Genomic DNA, 14968 nt, shown 5'->3' on the forward strand with positions numbered 1-14968 from the left:
CCCTGAAAAGATCCCCTGGCAGGAGGCTCCATCTCGTCAAGTTACAACCCTCTCGAGTCAGCAATCCAGCCCTGGACAGCAACAGGAATATATTGGTACAATACACACTTTAAGAGTTCGACCATAATATTCTCTGTCGCCCCCAAAACCCCAAAAGATTGCACACCCAATATTTCTGTTCATTAACAATACTAATAATAATAATAATAATAATAATAATAATAATAATAATAATAATAATAATAATAATAAGGGTCGTCACTTTATATGTGATACAAGAACAATGAAGTATAATGTATCAGTAAGTTCACGCTGAAAATCCCTACTATCGTTGCTGCGGAAATCTGTGTCACTGGAATCCCTTTAAATATTGCAAGAGAGCACTAGCCATAAATATTGCATCCCAGAAACTTTTAATACAATAAAATTATATTCACCTTCCAATCTATAATATTACCCTCCCCCTACGACATAGTAAACATCTTTGAATTTTTTTTTTATTATTAAAATGAATAATGTCTTTAATGCCAGATCATTCTTTTGGGAATACTCCTGTTGCCAAACGACGTGCTACTGGATCCTTAAGAACAGAGCATGGTACAGCCGCGATGGGGAGACCACGTGAAGGAGGTGGTGCCAGTTTATCTCCGTCCGACAGTGGTCGCGGTGGTGGTAGCGGAGATTCTGGTCCCACGTCAAGTCCCTTTTTTAGTGTGGCTTTTTGTGTGTAGTGCTCATAAAATGAACTGTGCTTACCACTTATAATGTCAACACATGCCTGAGTCTCACTGTCGTACTCAGCCTCATTAATGGGTTGCATCAGGTAGTCGCTATCAAGTGAGGAGCACAAAACATTATATCCAAGAAAGTTTGACGGTGTGTCGGGCGGGTCAATGACAATGGTTACCGCAGGTGGATCGGAATTCTTGCTATCCATTGTATAACTTCTGCTTCTAAAGTAGCTGATATAACGAAAGAAAGTTTCCAATCGTCCGATAGAAAGAAGAAGAAAAAAAAAATTGCAAGATCCACCGAATTCCAGTAAGGATGGCTACATATATTAGTACGGCGATTTCAGGGATTGATTGAATTGTTTAACAATGATTCTTTGTTTTTTTTTTGTTTTCACTTTGACATAGCACCACAATAATCAATACAAAGACAACTTTGTAAAAGTACGTATGGTATTGAAAGGAAAGAAAAAAAAAATTTATCTGAAGAGAAGTCAGTCGACTTCAGCAGGATAAAAAAAGTTGGACCGAGAGGAATCTGAACCCCGATTCCCATAACACCGTCAAAAAAGAGAAAAACCTACTTGCTCTGGTCAAAAACATCTCCAGCAACCAAAAATTCTCAAAGAAGAAGTATCCTTTTTATTGAAGGTCTGACATCAACAATGTAAACTAATACACCCCAATCTACGCTGCAATAAACTTTCAATAGGATCATGACTTCTGCTGTTCCACACCATTCTAGAAGCTGTCCAAGAAGGAAAAAAAAAGGTACCAAAAAAATTATCGGCGTTATAACAGTAATGGTCAGGAGAATACAGCGAAGATTGATATCCAGATAAATTAATATACATCCCCAATGTAAACAACTGAGTCAAACCATCTTTTTTCTCACTTAACCCCATTGCGCCTTCTCTTTATTGAGAAAAGTGTAATTTTCACCACATTTTTTTTTTTCCAAAAAATCAAAATCGACCTCTACATCGAACATTACCGCATACTCTGGTGTGTGCAGATGCTTCCTGGCACCTTACAAAACTGAACGGTTTGGACGATCAATGAAGATAACATGGACATCATCTGAAAAGTGTACCCTTTTTGTCCTTTGCCGTGGGGTTCTCAAGCTTATTCCTTTTCGTACACGCTGAGGTGTACGGCAGAACCAAAACCTAGATGGGAGACATTCAGACTTTGCAGAGCAAAACACTGACTTTGTTGCACGTTTAACTTTTAATTCCTTTGAGATTTTTCTTGTGTAACTTCTTGGTGTCAAACTTTGGAAAAGAGAGTCCCAGAAGTAGGAAATCGGCCGAGTATCATCTACCATATTCTAGCTTTTGTGAATTATTAATCGTGAACCCCGAAGCAAAAAAAAAAAAAAAGCGTAAAAACGAAGAAATAAACATATATATATATATATATATATATATAGAGAGAGAGAGAGAGAGAGAGAAAGAAGAGGGGCAAACAAAACGCATATGGGAAACAATATATATATATATATATATAAACAAAGGATATTTAGGGACAAAAATGGAATCGGGAGGCCCAAAACAACAAATCTTGAGCAGAATCAGTACGAGTATCAACATACTGGTAGTGCAACTCTTCCCCTGCTGCAACATCTCTCGTAGTTCTAGCTATAACATAAAAAGGACATTGAGTACTGCAAAACTTTTCAAAAACATCTTTTGACAACTTTTTTGAGTTACGTAAGGCATCCCTCAATGAGCTCGCTGTATCCATGTATACAGCAACATTGGGTTCCTTATCTGAGTGATTAATAAGATCCATAAATGGTACTAATGATGGCCCACCAAAAATTTTATGAGAGCGCGGAACATCTACACATCGGCTACTACAGATCTTGTGCGCTTTATCCATTGCCTCAACAGGTATCCTAGAACCAATCTTTGCAGCGTCTTCGCATAGAGCAAGTAATATAGAGTTGTTTAGTTTGTCAATGGTTTGAAGTTTAATATATCCATCATCACCCAGTTTGCGCCGTATCTCATCCTCATCTCCTCTCTCAAGGGAAATCCATTGAAGATAATCACTCAGAGGATTTCTTCCGTACAGCATCGCAAGAGCACAAAATACCGTCGTAATGGCACTTTCTTTGGAGTAATCAACTTTAACACCATCTGCTATAACACTATAAGAAGAAATCGCATGCATCAACTCTGTTCCCCACGGAGAAGCAATTGCTATATTTGTTGCAATGGTATTAAAAAAAGGAACACAGCAAAGTAATTCGCCTTCATCAATTCCATTACTTTCCGAAGAGCAAAAAATACCATGGATTTGTTTCATGGGAACCACCTGTCGTCGCAACTCAGGGTGCACCACAATCTCTAGACGTCGAAGATGATGACGCCACATATTTGTCAATATCGCTAGAATAAAAAAAAAAGTAAAAAAATAAGGTATTAATTAAACAATAACCACAATAATTATATTAATAGATGTATAATACAAACAGATAGAAAGATAGGTAGAGTTATAAAGACAGAAAAAAAAAAAAAGATTGCGAATATTCAAAATCAAGAAAAAAAAAACGGAGTAAAAATAAAAATAAAAAGCAATATATAAAACGAAACCCCTACTGTATAGAGTTTTGAAAGGCAGCTCGCGTTTTCTCAGCACGCTCACGCTGTCGAGTCTCAATTGCATCAAGTTTCGATAACAATGAAGACTGTGTTTGAAGAGAAACTCCACGAAGATCAAGGTCTCCCTTTCGGTCATCAACCTCATATCCTGCGACACGATATCGTTGCGCCATTTCACGCTCTTTTTCACGGTGCAGTCGTTCAAGTTCTCTTTCGTTATTAAGGTGTAGTTGAGAGAGATCCTGTATCTGTTCACGAAAAGAGGCAGAAAGTTTTTCACGCTCCTTTTCAAATGATGTGCGAATCTCTTCTGTAATCTTCTGGTAATATGCCTTGAGTTCACTCTCTTTGGCTAATAATGCCACCTTCGCCTCTTGTTCCTCTTGTAGACGTAGCAGGCGCATTCTTTGCTCCCTTTCACCAAGTTCTCTCTCTCTTCGCTCAATATCTGTTAATAGATGTTTCTCCCTTTCTTTATGCCGTTCCTCAAGAAGATCCATCTCCTTTCGATATTGATCATACCACCGCTCCTTATCCTGTTCAATGCAAGCGATCTTTGCTCGGTATTCCTTTTCCTCATTTTCTCTCAAAATACCTAACTCTTTTACGATGCTATCATGTCTCTTTTGATAATCACAAATTATATCAGACCAAGTTTTTGAGAGACGTTCTTCACGTACTTTTATAGTATCATTCATAGCTTCTCGAAGTTTCCTTACTGAATCGTTAAAATTACGTAACATTAGATTCTCCCGTTCATTATAAAAGTTGATAATATCTCTTCGATTCTCCTCATAGGCTTCACGTTGTTCATGCAATATCCGCTCTCTGTCCTTATCATAAGAGTTTAGGCGCTCACGTAATCCATTTACCACTTGTGTGGTATGTTCCAGTAGCATTTCTAACTCTCTTAGTCGAATTTCAAGGATATTTCGACCATTCTCCGCAATTAAAGCACGATCCTCAAGATGGGCACGACGTTGCTCTGAATCTCTGAGACGTATATTAAGATCATAGTTTATTTTTTGATACTCCATAAGTTCCAAAGATTTTTTCTCTAGAAGACTTTTCAAACTTTCATTATTTGACAAGGCGTCCTTGTAATCAGAGGCCAAAACATCCAGTTGTTTACGCTGCTGATTAATAATACCCTCAGAAGTATCGCGATAAGACGCAGCTTCTTGTTCGTGCGTCAATTGTAGCTTTACCACTTGATCATAAAAACATTTCATCCGTGATACAGATTCTTCAGTGTTCTTTTTAAGCTCTAAAAAAGAACCCCAGGAACTCTGGTCATCCTTACAAAAGGACGATTCTATCATCACTCCAGTTTTGGGATGCGGTAAATCTTTTATTTTAGGTAGATTGTCTTGATGCGGAATCTTTTGCTCAGGCGGAGGCGGCAATTCCGGCAGTGCAACCGTGACTTCCTCTGTTAATGTTATCAATGGCTTAATATTAGAAACATGTGATGAGTGATTCTGCTGCGCATAATTAAACTCATGTTCTTGTTGTGTAGTACACGATTGTGGCTTTACAAGTGTTGCTTTCGCAGGAGCCACTTCCTCTGAAGATAGAAACGATAATAGTGGACCTTCCGATTTATTCGCTTGTAATGATGAAGGAGCGATGACCTCGCTTGTTGGAATATGTACACCTGCCTCCCCAACCTTCACGGTATTGGCTGCAATGGGAACAGATTCCTCTCCCCAAGGGCTAGGTGGGGGTTGCCACCCAACCAATGGCTCCTTTGCTGCAGGCTTGACCGAAGGTCCACCTTGCACGTTATCATCGCTGTCTAATAAATGATTCATTAATTACCCTCATCCAAGCTCTCCTAGTATATGTATAGGGAAAAATAAACCCTTGCAAAATATATAAAATGTAACAATGAAAAAAAAAAAAAAAAAATGGATACAGAAAAACGTAATAAAAAAAGGATCAGCAAGAAGAACTAAAAGAAAAATTATTATTATTATTATTATTATTATTTGTTCATAATATAATCTTAATATGGGATAAAAGTCTCAGACCAAATCCATATTAAGAAAGGGGTCGAACTTCTCTGTCACAGGGTTTATCACCACCACTACCACCAAACACATATACAGAGACACAAGAGAAGTAGAAGAAAAAAAAGACTCTCAAACGTCATAATGTCTTTAAAACGTTTTTATCATTTTTTATTCACTTAGATGAAACTGTCTTGACCCATGATTTCAATGATGGAGGTTTCGTCTCTTTAAATCCTCGATCATTGGAAACAGTCGGAATAAAAAAATCAAATGGAGGGCTGATAGCACGAAGATGGCGATAAGCTTGCTGACGTTTGGCTTCATTAATGAAAAATGTCCTTATCTGTTTTACACCATTTGAGAGAATATCTTCCGTTTCACAGACAAAGTCACCTGCATAGTCTTGTAAAGATCGAGATACCGATACAATGTTTACATGTTGGCCTTTCATGACAATAACACGCTTACAAAGCATATCATCACGTTCGCTGATTTCCTTTATAAATATAATTGGGTTATATCTATCAGGTTCAGTAATTGCCTCACTTAGCAAAGGAACAGGAATACGAGTCATCGGTGTTTTTGTAAGAATACAAGATCGATTGGGTTCAGAATCTACAGCTTCTGAGCGCAAGTGATAGAAGTGACAAAGTGAGTGAACAATAGCACGTTTTTCCGAAGGCATCGGTTTCATACATTTCATAGAAGAATCACTCGTTATGAAACTGGATAACTGCTCTTCTATTGTTCGAATCCATTCTGAATTTTGTAGTGCAAATGACCACAAGGGGATAGAATACCTTACTGAAGAAGGAAGTGGTGTCTTTATTCGACTGGCTAATATTTGAAGACGTTGCTCAAAAAGACAATCTGCATTACACTTCAAATCCAAATTATCCTCAGGGTGTTCATTTAGAAACTTTAAAAACTTTTTGCATGGAACATGTTCAATTTTTCTACCACATTCACAACGACGTTCCACAACCTCCTGACATTGCGGGCATTCCTGTGAAAAGTGACATTTTGATTTACAAACATGACCACATTCTTCATGAATCTTTCCGCATATTTGAACACAAACATGAGATTCATCAATACAAAGACCAGGATGACACATTCGCATACATTCATGACCGCAAGCCAATAACTTACCACATTTCTTCTTACAAGAAGCAAACTCAGCACTACAAGGAATATTACCCACTATAGTGTGTCCACCAGCGCACATCATTTTAACAGGAAACATGCATGGAGGACAATCACCATAGTGACAAGAATGTTTAGAAGGTGGATGGTTACAAGGAGGAACAATGGTGCAAGGACGATTACATTTTGGTGGGGGAGTTCCACACGGTTGCGGTGGCATTAACATTTCTGCTCCACATCGACATTTAAGGATCTCTGGTACCACATGGGCACAAGGAGGGCATAAACCACGGTGACATGGTTCAAGACATTCATGACCACATGCTAGTTTCCTATTACACACACGATTACAGTTGTGTTTAACATCATTTGGTTTTTTTCGAGCAGAACAACACGTTTCACGGCATTCATGCTTCCCACAAGATAACTTTGTTTTGCAAACTTTTTCACAACGAAACCCATCCTGATCCTTACAAGGAAGAGAGACTTGTGTCATTCCGCACAAGCATCTAGTAAGTGAACGATGTTTGCAAGGTTCACAATCTCCATCGTGACACAATTTTTCACAGGCATGACGTCCACAATCCAAGAGACGACCACATACATTGGTGCAAGTGGGGATTGGATCATCACACTTTAGACGTTCTATTGTTAAAGGAATCGTACCACAAGGACATGTAGAAACCACCGATGGATCTCTACTGCACGGTGGACAAGAACCAGAATGACATTCTAAATCACAGAAATGAACACCACAACGTAATTTTTTTCCACAAACCTTTCCGCAAGAGAAAGATGACTCAGGACAAAGAAGTTCTCTAGTCTCTGAAGAACAGTAACATATGACTTGCACCTTCTCAGAACAAGGATCACAAGGACCTAAATGGCAAGTTCGTTTGCATTTGTGTTTACCACAATTGAGTTCTTTAGAACAAATACCCTGGCAAGTTTTTTGCGGATCTGGGTTGCCACATCGCCAAGTATATGTTGTTGCCCCACAACTGCATGTTTGAGGACCAGCTATAGCAGAACAATCCGGACAAGGTCCAGGATGACACTGCAACGGACACGGATGTGGACAGAAAGGTCTGGCTTTACCACAAGTCTGACCACAGCTGTGTGGCGTGATATGTGGATCATACGGCGGATCACGCATTTTACCACAAAAGCAAACATATTTCGATGCAGAAGAGTGTGTTTTCTGACAATGTGGACAACGAAAAGACAATCCATCACCACTCTCTCCTTGTTTAGCCCATTTTTTTATGCAATACAAGTGAAAAATGCGAAAACAGTCATCGCATGACCACACGGCTACGTCATGGCGAATATTATTCAGGCAACTAGCACATTCATAGCGCAATGAAACCAATTGCTGGATAATATCTTTCGTTCGTTCTGGCAACAGAGCCGAATCGCATTGTGCAGAAGCGACGATATCCTTGGGCATCAAGGATAGAAAAGAACCGAATTAAATAGATAGAAAAAAAAAATGTTATAAAGAACAAAAGTAAAGATATTTTCCTTAATTCTTCAATGCTTTCGCCTTACCCCTTTGTAACTCCACTCGTCTGGCAAAGGAAAAGAAAAGATCCAGGACCTTATTATTATCGGTCCTACCTTTAGTTGTGTATACTACTCCCCTCTCTCGGCGATCCCCCCACCCCACCCCCAGCCAAATAAAAAAAACAAGAAAAGAAAAGAGAGAGAGAAAGAAAGAAAAAGAGAAATCACCGTCAAAATGTCAAGCAAGACTCCAACAACTGAAAAAGAAAAAAAAAACATCATATTCTTCAATTAGTGTATGTAATAAGAAAATTATTCCTCTGTCACTTCGTCCATCTCACGCTCTCTTAATTGGTGAAGAACGTGGAACATTTTTTCCTGTGCAGGAAGCCTCACTGATTCCTTACCAACCTTATCAACGTCATTCGGAGCGGTCTGGCTTGGTAACACTTCGGAGACCGATCGTCGAGAGGTTTGAAAGGACGCATTAAGTACCGCGAAGAGTCTTTCAGCTTTCTTTTGTCCAAACCCTGGAATAACGGCCAAATCTTCAGAGGTGACTGTGAACAACTTAGCTGCTGAACCAAAGCGGTGTGCAGCACGAACAACATCATTGCGTGTCATTAACTGCGGCGTTTGAGTAAAGGCATCAATGAGTACTGGAACTGGTGTGCTCTCTTTTTTTCGAGCTATGCGATAGTTTACAGAACCCAAAGAAGAATCAGCCAAACCCTCCAAAAAGCTTGCACACTCTTCTTCCGTCCAGCAAAGCATAACCAAACAGTTTAACTCCACACTGCAATGAATATTAAGCCATGCTAAAACATCTGGTCTCGGATCCTGTGATCCAGATAGAAGTAGAAGAGCAATCCTAGATCCAGAGGTATTAAATCGTGACTTTGCCAAAGAGAGACGTTGAGATATCATGTCTCTATGTGCCATATCACAGAGCCGATTGAGATCATCAACATATAAAACACGGGTTCCACCACAAAGAAAGTCGCAAGAATCGTCCCCCAAATTTTCCAGGAGGTATCGGTGTCGCTGCATGAGTCGGGCGATATTTCCGCCCATACATCTCTCAGATATCGCAACTGTACCACGGGGAGCTGGTGGCATCCCACGCCTTCATAGGGCAAACAATATCACATCAGGGAAGAGAGGTAGGAGAGGTTTGAACAAAATAAGGAGAAAAAGAAAAAAAAAAAGGTGAAGAAAACTCAAGACCACATGATGTTTGCGACATCAGCTAAAATGCGATGCCACACAGGATAGATAATTAATATATATATATATATATATATATATATATATATATTTAAAGAGAGAGAGAGAGAGATTTCAGTCAATTGTAATAACAAAAATAAATAATAGAATGAGATCTGATTACAGTTTATTGAGCAGCACACCCCACACTTGGACCATCTCCCCTTACATCATCATCCTCCAGCTCATTGCGGAGATGATCCAGCTCCTCTCTAGAGACGTAGCACTCCTCTGCATCGTCGTGTTTATGGAGGTCAACACTCTTTGGAGGGGGTAACCCCAACTTCAAGAGATCAACCTGAGACTGCTCCAATCTCGCTGGGAACGTAACGTTGAACTGAATCACAAGGTCACCGCAATGTCCAGGTCGTTGTAGTATTGGCATCCCCTCACCAACCACAATCTTTACCTCACCAGGCTTTGTGATTTCACCACGCTCACGACGCACTATCAACTCCCTACCATCTAAGTGCTTTAAAACGAACTGAAAACCACACAAAGATTCTGCCAGAGTTATAGTGTGTGTCAAGTGAAGATCATCACCGTCACGGGTGAACTGTTCATCTTTTACCTGTTCCAACACGATTACAATATCACCCGGGACACCTGTCTCTGGGTGCCAATCACCCTCACCTTTGAAAACGAATTCCTCGTGATGGTGCATACCACGTTCAACTTCAACACTTAAAGGAGACTCCACCTCAACCGTTCTCTGTCCTTGACACACAGTACATGCATCTCTTGGATCAATCCTACGACCCTCTCCACCACAGACATCACATGGTACAGTCATCTGTTGCATCATCATTCCCATTTGACGTACAATGACTCGAGCCCCATTCCCTCGACATGCCTGACATGTGCCACTGCGCTTCCCTTTAAATCCTCGTCCTTCACAAGCGGTACAGGCCACCTTTCGTGAACGTGAAACTTCAATTTTCTTTCCATTATAAAGATCGCTGAGAGTAACAGGCAACGCAAGAGAAACTGTCTTGGGCCTTCGACTACGAGACTCAAACCCAAAATCACCAGCACCCTCAGAAAACAAGGCGTTTATCATGTCACTCATGTTATCAGAAAAACCAAACATTGTGGCGGTACGAAGTATCTTTATACCAACGGAAGAAAAGAAAAGAAAAAAAAACAGAACTATTTCATTGTTAAGTTAATTAATTAATTTTAAAAAAAGAAAAAGAAAAAAAAAAGAAAGCAATACCAATTAAACCAAAAAGAAGCAAAACTACCATAATAAAAAGGAAAAAAAAAAACAGTAATATGTATATAATTATGTATATGAATAGATACAACAGTAAGTAAATAAATAAATAAATAAATAAATAAATAAATATATATATATAAGCGTAAATCATTAACTTTTAATCAGTTTTTAACAAAGAAAAATGTTCTGAATAACCCTGCCACCTCCATTTCTTCTGGTGACAATCGAATCAAAACGTGACCATCTGTATCGCGCTTCCCGCCTCCACCAGCAGAGTCACGCAGCTCCTGACCCAGCGGAGAGTTGTAGTGCGATTCACCATACTCTAGAAAACCAGATGATTCCACCAACTGAAGGTTAAAAGAGTTACAAAGCGTTACAAAGTGATCCCATGGAACCATGTACTCAGGAAGTTCGCTTACACTCTTTTCAATGGATACAAAGTATTCAACACCAAATGAGGTACATTGAGGGTCATTCGAAGGGAACTTTACTTGGTACACATCGTTACCAAATTCAGCACCACGTTCACGCACTCTACGAAGCAACTCCGTATCATTCACTGTTGTTCCAATGAAAACACCACCTGAACGTAATGCCGTGGATACAGTACGGAGAAATGCACAGACACGCTCTTCGGTGCTACAACCGTAGTGAATAGAAAATTGGCAGGAAATAATGTCCAGACGCTGTTCCTGCAAATGTTTTTGAAAGAATCCATTAAGCTCCATATCAAGTGTACCATTCTCATCAAAAACATCACACACGCAAAAATAAGCAGGAACACCAGTATTTTCTTTATCTTGTGGTATTACCTTCAAACTCAAACCCTTTGAAACACAATAACGTGCTGCTGCCTCTGCAACAGCCTCTAAACAAGAATCTGTCATAAAAAGTACTTTGGGTTTGTGGGCCCTCCATTTAAAGAGATCACCACCACGTCCACAACAAAAGTCAGCCACGGCAGGACGGTCAGATAAAGTCTGATTATCACCGTTTCGTTTAACATAAGATACCGAAGTAGTAATCAGCAGACTTTTAATCCAGTTATTAAAATGACGTAGGACACTACGATTTTTACCAGTAGACAACTCCCTCACTTTACTGGCATAATGAATATTTGTCCTTTCTACTATTGAATCAACTTTTGATTCGATGATATTCTGTAGATTATCTTCATTCGAATGTGATTTGAGAAGCTTTATTACATCCTCATGACCACAAGAAAGAAGCCACTGAAGGTGTTGAATTACACCAACACATGTAGACTTTCGGTTATCACCATTAGGTTGGAGGGAAACAATTTTCCAACGTCCTACAGAACCATCAAAAACAACACTGACTGTAAAATCTGACCACGCATAGCTCCCACCAGCATTCGCCAAGGCAATATACAAATTCTCTGTAAGTCTTGATGCGCTATTTTCTACAGGACAGTCAAAACCCAAACCCATACATTCACTTACTTTACAGTGAACGCATGGAATATGTTGTTTTTCACCTAAAAGTCTCACAGCCCAGTAAAGATGAATTTCGTGTTCACCCTGTGTTTGCAATTGTGTAGCTCGAAGTGTTAATTGACACACCTTCTTCTCATCCATTGACCGTAGTAAACTAACGTTTTGCTCATTTTTCTTCTTCTCCTTTTCATGACCTTCACATACAGTTTTTTGGAGATGTTGAACACATTCAGCCTTCAAGGTGTCTCTCATACCAATAATATCTACAAGTACACTGAGGTTAATGTCCTCCACAAGGCTCTCCAGCACAGAAATAATAGTAACTACAGAGTTAGGTTCACATTTATCACTGCGAAGACGCTCAATAGACCAACAATTCTGGTCCCGATCAAACACACATTCAGCAATAACAGAAGATGTTGTAGGAATTGACAACGAAAGCGGATTTAGAAACGTCATAGAGGAAGAAAGACGCACCCTTCCTACACTGTCAGGTCGATGACCGAAACGCCGCTTTCGGAAAAACATATCAACCACATACTCATTATTACGACCTTCAATACCAGTAAGACTCCAATCCACTGAGAGCATGGAAGGCCACTTCCACTTTAGTTGAACTTTGCTCGCGCCCTGAACAAGGTCAAACTTTTCGGGTGTAAAAATAAATCCATCACTCTTCGTTACCCCACAGGGTCTCTTGTAGTAATACACCACACCACTCGTACCATCATTGGTTTCATGACGATGCAGATTCGATATACATTCACCAAAGCATTTGAGTGGAAGCATTTCTTTTGCAAAAATATGTAATAATGGCTTTGTAAAAGATAATTTTTTTGAATCATGTAAAGGTTCTATAATAAGATCCTTTAACACAGCATACCGTTTAGACATTGACCAACGAGTTAAACGAAAATCTTTCTGAGAACCTTCCTCTAAAAACGTATAGCGATAAATATCGAAACAACCTAAAAGAAGCTGAACATTTTCATCTGCTTCAGTTTTAACTGTAAGCATCAACTCTGCATCAATAACAAAAGAATGAAGAGAGGGAACCCTATATTCTTCTAACAGAAGATAGGCCTTACCCATGGAACGATCGAAACAGTATGCCATATGTCGTGTACCTATTCTTCTTTCAGCATTCAAACCTTTTTTCTCTGAGACCTCATTAGTTTCATGTTCCGTGTGACGGTATAGTGTAAACAGTTCAACTTCACTTGATGAAGTCCCTGTCTGAATTTCTATGCGAAACAGACCATGCGATAATTGTATTTCTTGGAAAGCCGTCGGAGGTGAGTTATTTTCGTATAAATACTGACGGGCTTCTTCCAGTGTCATAACATCATCCAAGGGAAGTGTGTCCATACAAGTGCCGCTACTCTCCTGTATAGTCCAAGATGGAAACTCTGGGCAAATATGAGATACCAGAATCACCCGTGTTCCATCGCTTTTCTCTGACACAAAGTACGGATTAGACTGCAGCACCGCCCCATGTGTCTTTCGCATGGGTGAGCACAGTGGCCCCATAAACTCTCCCTCACGACTAGAAATAACGGCATCTCCGGCGTATGCAAAGAGGAGCTGCGGTATGCCGGAGGACTCAGTGGACTCCTCAAGACGTGTTCGTGCCAGCAGTTTTCTGTAATGCACATGAATTGCAGCAGAGAGCGGTGAGGTGTGCACAGACCGCACAAACTCCTCATCAACGGGAAGCAGCAGCTGTCTCCCAAGCAGACTCTCGGCACAGTCGTAAAGCTGCGAAAGTGAGGTCAGAGAGGTCATCACTACTTTAGCGCAAAACAAGTAAAAGAAAAGGAAAAATTGGTAAAAAAAAAAAAAAGAACAAATAAATAAATAAAAATCACAACAGTGCACCTTTCCAAGAACAAAGTAAATGAGTTAAAAAAAAAACAGTTTTAACACCAACACATCAGTAAATTTATCCACTTCTCCAGAACTGTTTGTTAACAGCCATCCAGATAAAAAACGAGAAAAAAAATTATAAAGAAAAGGGCATGAAGTAAAGAAAAAAAAAAAAAAAAACATAATCAACCATTTTTATTCCAACTTGTATTAACAGTTTTGCTAAAATAATCGCTTAAAGGTCTTTATATTACACTCTTTTTTTTTTTCTTTTCTTATCACACCATTATTAAGAGAGGCAGTGAAAGGACACCCTTGAGCTCTCAAGCAGAAACAGAGTCCAGACACATAAATGAAAACGCAACAAAAGAGAGTCGTAAAGTCAAATGAAATAAGGAGAATAAAAGTAGTGAAGAATAAAAAAAAAAAAAATCCAATCAAAACGTATCTCTGTTATTATTTCGTACGTGTACGTACGTATGTGCGCGTGCCAACCTTGAATGTTTCCCTCTGTAAGTCAATGTTTGTAAGACATAGGTCTAAACAATAAACTGTTACCTTCACTTGCTCCTTTCCGTCAGTAAGAACAGCTTGTTAAGTTCCAGAGGGGGTGCTGCGTAAATACAATTAACCGCCGTAGAAGAAAAAGAAAAAAAGGAATGAATGAAAAGGAGAATTCACGAAAGCAGAGCCAGTACACCGAATACATAGGCGAGAAAAAAAAAAAAACACAAGAAGAAAACAAAGAGGAGAAGGTTTATTATACAGAAAATAAGGGGTCATTTTTTTTTTTTTTTTTTTTTTACATGACATACACCTCATCCTTTTCTGTTTAACTATCTCCGAATTGTTTTCAAGGTGCATTTTGAAGGGTGAGCTTCTTACCTACACAATCTATTCGCCCCCCAAGATTTCTCACTCAACTGCACGTCTAGTAGTATGGTGTACACATTTGCATTTCTTTTTTTTTTTTCTTTTTCAATTTCATTCCCTTCTCGCATTGGGGGTTTTCTCTTTCATTTGGTTATTTATTTAGTAGGCAGTGTTTGTGTTCTGGTACAGACGAGTTATAGAAGTATAACGTCTTGTATTGAATAAAAAGCAAACATTGATGAAACCGAAGTAAAAAAAAAAAAAAAAAAAAAAAAAA

The 14968-nt window shown here is 39.2% G+C and overlaps 7 protein-coding genes across 7 annotated transcripts; all 7 read right to left on the bottom strand.

The window, feature by feature from the left end:
* Positions 1-532: 532 nt before the first annotated feature.
* TM35_000191000 (uncharacterized protein) lies at positions 533-937 on the bottom strand (the record flags this gene model as incomplete). Its single annotated transcript, XM_029026598.1, has 1 exon — positions 533-937. The coding sequence occupies one exon, from the start codon at positions 935-937 to the stop codon at positions 533-535; it is 405 nt and encodes a 134-aa protein (XP_028881922.1).
* Positions 938-2252: 1315 nt separating this feature from the next.
* On the bottom strand, positions 2253-3113 carry TM35_000191010 (uncharacterized protein; the record flags this gene model as incomplete). The annotated part of the gene is made up of 1 exon (XM_029026599.1): positions 2253-3113. The coding sequence occupies one exon, from the start codon at positions 3111-3113 to the stop codon at positions 2253-2255; it is 861 nt and encodes a 286-aa protein (XP_028881923.1).
* A 220-nt stretch (positions 3114-3333) lies between these two features.
* TM35_000191020 (uncharacterized protein) lies at positions 3334-5154 on the bottom strand (the record flags this gene model as incomplete). The annotated part of the gene is made up of 1 exon (XM_029026600.1): positions 3334-5154. One exon carries the CDS (start codon positions 5152-5154, stop codon positions 3334-3336), a length of 1821 nt encoding a protein of 606 aa, XP_028881924.1.
* A 373-nt stretch (positions 5155-5527) lies between these two features.
* On the bottom strand, positions 5528-7951 carry TM35_000191030 (uncharacterized protein; the record flags this gene model as incomplete). Its single annotated transcript, XM_029026601.1, has 1 exon — positions 5528-7951. The coding sequence occupies one exon, from the start codon at positions 7949-7951 to the stop codon at positions 5528-5530; it is 2424 nt and encodes an 807-aa protein (XP_028881925.1).
* Positions 7952-8319: 368 nt separating this feature from the next.
* TM35_000191040 (putative DNA repair protein) lies at positions 8320-9126 on the bottom strand (the record flags this gene model as incomplete). Its single annotated transcript, XM_029026602.1, has 1 exon — positions 8320-9126. One exon carries the CDS (start codon positions 9124-9126, stop codon positions 8320-8322), a length of 807 nt encoding a protein of 268 aa, XP_028881926.1.
* A 274-nt stretch (positions 9127-9400) lies between these two features.
* TM35_000191050 (putative heat shock protein DNAJ) lies at positions 9401-10363 on the bottom strand (the record flags this gene model as incomplete). The annotated part of the gene is made up of 1 exon (XM_029026603.1): positions 9401-10363. One exon carries the CDS (start codon positions 10361-10363, stop codon positions 9401-9403), a length of 963 nt encoding a protein of 320 aa, XP_028881927.1.
* Positions 10364-10653: 290 nt separating this feature from the next.
* Positions 10654-13737, bottom strand: TM35_000191060 (methyltransferase; the record flags this gene model as incomplete). The annotated part of the gene is made up of 1 exon (XM_029026604.1): positions 10654-13737. The coding sequence occupies one exon, from the start codon at positions 13735-13737 to the stop codon at positions 10654-10656; it is 3084 nt and encodes a 1027-aa protein (XP_028881928.1).
* Positions 13738-14968: the final 1231 nt, after the last annotated feature.

Source organism: Trypanosoma theileri, assembly GCF_002087225.1.
Source record: "Trypanosoma theileri isolate Edinburgh chromosome Unknown TM35_Tth_19_V1, whole genome shotgun sequence".
In the NCBI taxonomy this organism is placed as follows: Eukaryota; Euglenozoa; class Kinetoplastea; order Trypanosomatida; family Trypanosomatidae; genus Trypanosoma; species Trypanosoma theileri.